This window comes from Rosa rugosa, chromosome 7 (genome assembly GCF_958449725.1).
Source record: "Rosa rugosa chromosome 7, drRosRugo1.1, whole genome shotgun sequence".
Classification (NCBI taxonomy): Eukaryota; Viridiplantae; Streptophyta; class Magnoliopsida; order Rosales; family Rosaceae; genus Rosa; species Rosa rugosa.
This window is the reverse complement of record NC_084826.1, coordinates 37233254-37239942: the sequence shown is the minus strand read 5'-3', so window position 1 is coordinate 37239942 and position 6689 is coordinate 37233254. Positions and strand designations below refer to the sequence as shown.

The 6689-nt window shown below is 42.1% G+C and overlaps 1 protein-coding gene across 1 annotated transcript; it reads left to right on the top strand.

The window, feature by feature from the left end:
• Positions 1–5124: 5124 nt before the first annotated feature.
• LOC133722143 (uncharacterized) lies at positions 5125–6686 on the top strand. Its single transcript, XM_062148969.1, has 3 exons — positions 5125–5613; positions 5724–5871; positions 6092–6686. Exons 1-3 carry the CDS (start codon positions 5218–5220, stop codon positions 6322–6324), a joined length of 777 nt encoding a protein of 258 aa, XP_062004953.1. The 5' UTR covers positions 5125–5217; the 3' UTR covers positions 6325–6686.
• The last annotated feature ends 3 nt before the right edge of the window (positions 6687–6689 follow it).

Below are 6689 nucleotides of genomic sequence, written 5' to 3'. Positions count from 1 at the left end.
GTTTTAAGACTCATTGAATTTTTCAAAATGCTGAAGCGATAATGTCTTTGTCTATGGCATTGAGCTCAGAGAAGTTGGGTGTTGATGTATGCGTACACACACACAATGTGATTGAGGAAAATTGCAATTTGTGAAAAATAAATGGTTAGAGAGTTTGACAAGGTGAACCATGTGAATGGTAATGGTTCAAAAAGTATCAGAGGAAGGTAAAACCATGTCTTGTGTATACTCGAGTCTGAGGTGAAAAGAAGTAACCTCTCTTATTCATGCGTTGGGCAAATTTCGAGGACGAAATTTATTTTAAGGGGGGTAGAGTGTGAGCCCCCGAAATTTTCGTTTAATTTTTTAAGGTAATTTTTCGCCAATAAGATTTTTCCGCAAGGTAATTTAAGTGAAGGAATTTATTTTGGAAATTATTTTGGTATCGAGATCACAAGTTGGGCCTTATAATTTAAGTTTGGGCCAGAACCCTTTTGTTTTGGGTCTAGAAGGTTACCGAAGTTTAGTGAGGCGACCGTTTGTTGAAGTTTCGAATACGATACATGGAGTTGTAACAAAGTTTTGGATTTCGGATTTCTACGAGATTGAGTTTTGGGCCTTGGACAAAGTGAAGAATTAACTTAGGAAGTTTTCGACGAAAAACGAATAAAAGAAAAGTTACGAGCCCAAAACCCGAAAGGAATTAGCTAGAAGAGTTTCGTAATTTGTCGCAAGGGCAAAATGGACATTTTACACCCACAAGTATAAATAGAAAAGGGGCAACTAGAAAACCCTAGAGCCCTCACTCTCTCCCTCTCGGCCGCGTTTCTCTTTCTCTCTCCCCGACCTCTCTCTCTCTCGTTCTCCCTCTGCCATCACCGGAAAATACCATCTCCGGCCACCATCTCACAAAACCACCACCACCAATTGATCCAGCACCCAAATCCGACCCAAGCCTAAGCCTTACCGTCGACATGCATCGTCCACAACCACCGTACACGACCACCACAGTCGCGACCTCACTGCCCCTCCTCTTTTGTCGATCTCCGATCATTACCTCGCCACAGCGCCACCACATCTCCACTCAACAAGCGACGAGGAGTAAAACCCAGAAGCCCCTCTGCCTGCCGACGCCTGACGACGCCGTTCGAGTATCACCGGAGCTCTCGGCTCCGCATGTCATCGTTTTCCGGTCTCCAGTCGGAAACGAGCCAAACCACCCCCATACATGGAATCAGAGCTTCACGATCTATCCAAGCCCTAGACCCCCGACCAGAGCCGCCGCACGCGCTTCACGCGCCGCCGCTGGCGTATGAGTCACCATAGCTCCGCCGCCCGGGGATGCCGAATTTCCAGATAGTTTCGATTAGGTAATCATCTTACCCTCTTTTGGTTAAAACCCCGAATTTCTATATGGATTGAGAAGCCCTAATCTACTGCTGTTTGATTTGAGAATTGAGGTTGGAGGAGTTCTGCATTTTTGGAGGACTTCGGGTATGTGGAGTCGGGAATTTGGAGTTTTAGAGGAGAAGGAGCTGCTGGGTTAATTTCAGTTGAAATTGGAGAAGGTAAGAACCATGTACAGGTTCTGTTTTGGGACACCGAAATGGTCAAGGGTTGGTTACTAATGATTTGGTATTTGTTAGGTGTTTTCACGACTGTTGGTGGTAGATTGCAGCAATTGGAATTAGCCCTCAGTTTGGAGAAGAAGAATTGGTAAGGGTCTGGGTCTCTAGTTACTGAGTACTGTTGGTGTGGTGCATGATGTTCAAATGGTTGTAACTGTGGCTTATCGATTGAAAGCATTGAGTTTGAATTGTTGTTGATTAAATGGTTGGAACCCGGTTAATTGCTTGATTGATTAATGCCTCTTAAAGTTATCGATTACAATAAAGTATACTGTGGACAAGCATGAAATGGCTAAATGTGTGGAGAAGAGTAGTGTTGTTAGTTAAAAGATGACGGAGTTTGAATTGTCATATTGTAAAGTAAATGGTTGTTGTAAAAGAAAATGAGGAGCTTGAGTAATTATCAATGTTGAATGGGGTTGAGAAATGAAAACGGTGGATTTTGCTTGATTGAGTTAAATTAGGATATTGGATTAAAGTTCATAAAACAATTTACAAATGGAAGTACTCAAGTGGTATCATATCTCGGAATGAACATGGTAAGCTAAATCATTCGAGAATGGTAAATTACCCCTTTGTTTTCTTAAAGTAAAATGCTAAATAAAGGAAAATGAAAGTGCCAAGTATAATCGCCATATCACGAATGATTCAAATGCTACATTGATCATTTGGATTATTCGGGAATGGTAAGTGTATTTGTTACTTAAGAAAGGGATGCTAGACAATGACATCGAATATTTAACCCGAACTATATTAGTGAAAGAAGTATGATCACCATATCCCGAATGAGCTTACTATTCTAAGCGAGTTGTTCGGGAATGGTTTCTAATAATTATAGATCATGGGTTACTTGGTGAATTTTAAAGTGAGTTATGAATTAATTACTCATCGGATATAATTTTTATTATAAAGGACTCGAGCGTGTGCACATGAAATTGGAAGAAGTATCGAAAGTCGGGAACGAACCAGAATGTGGACGAGCACTCCAATTCCAGGTAGGGTGAGCTGTCCCTTCCTTGTTAGAGGCTTTTCAGTATATGCGGAATGCTATACTAAGATAGTATGTTGCCTGTAAGAACGTTTTTGGTTGTTCATTAGTCGATGCCTCGTGATACATGTGTTTTCAGAACTGATAATTGCTAATTGTGAAAACCGAGGCTAGACTTGCATGTTGAGATACTGTACCCTTGTATGTGTGTACTTGTGACCTGAAAGTGAATGGGACCTAGACGCGTTGATTCCTAGGGATCCCACGGTGTCGATAACCGTGAACCTCCGGAGGGGGCTGTGCTCCTATGTTTGTCGGGGAAAGGTAAGTACAGACAGTGAACCAGTCATAGGAGACTCAGAGCCAGGAAATGGACACTTTCGCTACTTGTAGTCACAAGGACTACAGAGTAGTTGGCTGGTTCTCTTACTCAGGACGAACCAGATCGGTCACTGATTTATTTTACTTTAGCCGGCAGGTAAGTATCTCGGAGCTCCAAGTGTGTGAAGCATACTGCACATGTTTTATGAAAGAAAACAAATGTTTGTGGTTGCCACTTTTCTTAAAGCATTTTTCGATAAACGTGCACAATATTATGTAGTAAATATTTTCGATTACTATCATTATTTTTCAAACCTAGCATGGTTGGGTCGGCCCCTATTGGGCATGCGAGGACGAAAGCTCACCCCTACTATAGTGTGCAGGTTTCGAGCATGTGGTCGGGAAGCGTACAGAGGAGGCACATGGCCCGGCTTGGCGCATTCTTTGATTTTACCAAAATAAGGTTTTGGGTCCATTTGTCGGATTTTTGAAGTAGCTTGTTTATTCACTTTTTATTTATTTCCTATTCGTTTACCAAAACTTTGGGAGACCCGTAACCCTGGGGCGCGTCTCTCATACTTGTATTTACTTAGTGATTTGTTATTTTCCAAATTGGGCTCCTATTGTAAGTCCCAAATCCTTTAGCCCACTTTAAATTCCGCTTTTGAAAATATGTTGTTAGGTTGCTAGAATGATTTGTCCAAGAACGTGTTTTGTGAACCAACAGTCCAAACCCAAAAGGCCTTGCGTTTTCGGGTTAATGAGTTATCGGGATGCTATTCGTGACATGTCGGTTTCTCATTGGCTCGGAATCGCGGCGCTGTGGGACCCCCCTCTCGGGTCACTACACCAACAACCTCTACTGCCCCCCCCCCCCCCCCCCAATTGACCTTTCTTGGGGGGCAATAGAGGTTTATGAAACCTGCCCAGAAGTCCCCAAAGAGGTTGTCGGAGATCTCATATGGGGCCGGAGAGGTTTATTGCTTCCCCCCCCTAAAAAAAACCTCTACTGCCCCCCAATAGAACTTTCGGTCGCCGGAATGGGAACTAATCTCCCTAAAATTAGACAAGTAAAACTTCGATTAAGGAAAAAAACGAGCTTTAATTCAAAACATTTATTTCCCTCAATAGACTTGTATTGCCCCCAATAATTCTTATTTTTCTTTTTTCTTTCCTTCTGGGCCTCATGCCCACATTTTACCAAAATAATAATAATCGATTTGGGCTCCCAGAAACTGCTCTAGGCACCGAGATGCCTACTTCTCCGATTTCACTTCAATCAAGCAGCTTAAAATGTTAATAGCACAAGTCCAAGTCACCGTCGATGTCTCCGTCAGCCGGAACGACTCCGATTCCAATCATAACAAATCTGATTTCCCCGTTGTTTTGAGAAACGAAGTGCTTCGTAGCTACTCGGAAGCACCGGAACAACTTCCAGAGGACAAAGGCGAATCGGTGGATGTGATGAGCAACGCACTAGAGATTTTCGTGGGGAGGGCTGGGCTCGGAGGCGTCGGGTTTGAAATCTAGGCCGGGCCTTGTCAGAGTTCCTGAAGCGCTCAATACGTGATGATGATGCTCCTCGACCGAAACACCGCCGCCAACGCCGTCTTTCGCCAAGGAAGGATCCAGTGAGAGTGGTGGATCCGGTGTGTGTGTGAGAGAGAGAGAGAGAGAGAGAGAGAGAGAGAGAGAGAGAGAGAGAGAGAGAGAGAGAGAGAGAGAGAGAGAGAGAGAGAGTGGCAATGCTGTAGTTTATTAATTAGGCTTAGGGCAAAATGGTCATTTGTTGTTAAATTGTGTAGGTGGGAACAAAAATCTGTTATTAGGTTAAGTGAGAGAGTTTTAACAAGCTCAAGCTACTCATGAAATATATGATCTACTTACGAGCTGGACGAGCCGAATATATCCTAATTCAAGGTCTGCTCGTTTTTTTAATTGTTGGGCTTAATATTAAGCTCAACCTCAGCTCATTAATCTTATGAACACAAGAAGAACGAGCTAAAAACGAGTCAAACACGAGCTGTATCAAGCCTATTTGCAACCCTAAGTTGTATTGCCACGTAGGAAGACTCTTCCTCTACAAGAAAAATCTGTCGAATTCCTCAAAAAAAAAAAAGGAAAAAAAAAATCTTTCCAAATTTTGCCATATATTTCGTCGGCCTCTAATGTGAGAAGCCTTTTATGTTTTGGGGTCTATCGTGTATGTGGCTAGTTTAACTTCATTCCGAGAGGCACCACACGAATGTGGAAAAATAAAATATAGCATGACCTGTCAAAATATTTCCTCCACGAAATTCCATGGCGTTTCCAGCTTCTGCTATCTGCAGTTTAACTAGTCCTGTTTTTTCTCGCTCATCGATCTCAAACTCTCTCCTCCCTTCTCAAACCAACCCAACAACCTTCTGCTCTTCTGAATATTATTCAAAGCCTTTCAGCAGCTACACAAGTCAACACAGCTGCAGGCACTACTCGTCTTGTTTTCGTATTTCATATCGATTCTCAGATGCTGGAGAAGGTGAAGACGAAGCTGAGGATTGCAGCTTTGATGAAGCAGTGGTCCTTTTCAACACAAGAGAATACTACAAGTGCCATGACTTTCTTGAGTCACTTTGGAACAAAGCTGAAGAACCCACGCGAACTCTTTTTCATGGTATTCTACAATGCGCCGTGGGATTCCATCACCTATTCAACCAGGTGCATATTTAGAGCAATCCCAATAAGTAAGAATAAGAATTAGTATTACATTTCTACCTTTGTTGACTAATTTGATAATTAGTTAGGCTTTGATGCTGTTGTGTGGTTAGAACCATAAAGGAGCTATGATGGAGCTGGGAGAGGGACTGTGTAAGCTTAGAAAGATGAATTTCAAAACTGGGCCATTTTACGAGTTTGAGCAACAAATCTCTGCAGCTCTCGATTTCATTTACCAAACGCAAATAGAGTTAGCCGCCTGTGAGTCTCTTATCTCTAAATTGAAATCCTATTAACTATTGAACTTCAGATCACAAGGATTATTGCTCGTGAAAAAACATACAATTAAAATCAGAAATCATTTCTTCTATAACAGACTGATAAAAATGATTTGACTGAGGATAACTAAGACATCACTAGCTAGGTATGCTGATCGAACATAACTAAGACATAAGTTCATATTTACCGCTGATTTTCATAGGTGGGGATGACGTTTGTGTTGCGATGGATCGATCAGAGAGATCGTACCAGCTTCTAGGCCGGTATGCTGCAGGACAGCTACTCTATACCCTGCAACTGCAAGCTGATGACGACCCTAATGAAACCATGTACATTGTGTTCCACCCTCGAATGTCTTACGGCGGTGAGCCACAAAAGGTGAAGCTTCCAACTCTCAATGCAACCACACAACATCTCACGAGTCATGGCCTCTGAATATACTTGAAATTGATTCTCTCTCTTTTCTTTTTGGATATAATTTTTGTAATTTACTCTCAGTGTTTGTTAACAAGGCTTTGAGTGCCACAGTTTGTCTATAATGCACAAGTTATCATCTGGCTTCAATTTAGAATGGTCGTTACCACTAATCAGAGCACAAAGGAACTCTCCAACCACCGATCGGAATATGTTGCCAGAACCCTTACCCAGCAGCCTACGGCTCACCAGCATGCCAACTTTCTCAGTAATTTCAAATTTGCCTTTTTGCAAGGATTTCAACCAAATGAGGAAAGTACTGTGGATCGTAAATGTTAATCTCTTTTGTGTAATATCATATATAATATTGCATTGAAAATTCATTT

Bases quoted from the DNA above. Each gene is read 5' to 3' on its own strand.
- LOC133722143 (XM_062148969.1), top strand. From the start codon at position 5,218: ATGGCGTTTCCAGCTTCTGCTATCTGCAGTTTAACTAGTCCTGTTTTT. The intron at 5,614-5,723 runs GTGCATATTTAG...TTGTGTGGTTAG, and splicing joins TCCATCACCTATTCAACCAG to AACCATAAAGGAGCTATGAT. The intron at 5,872-6,091 runs GTGAGTCTCTTA...TGATTTTCATAG, and splicing joins GCAAATAGAGTTAGCCGCCT to GTGGGGATGACGTTTGTGTT.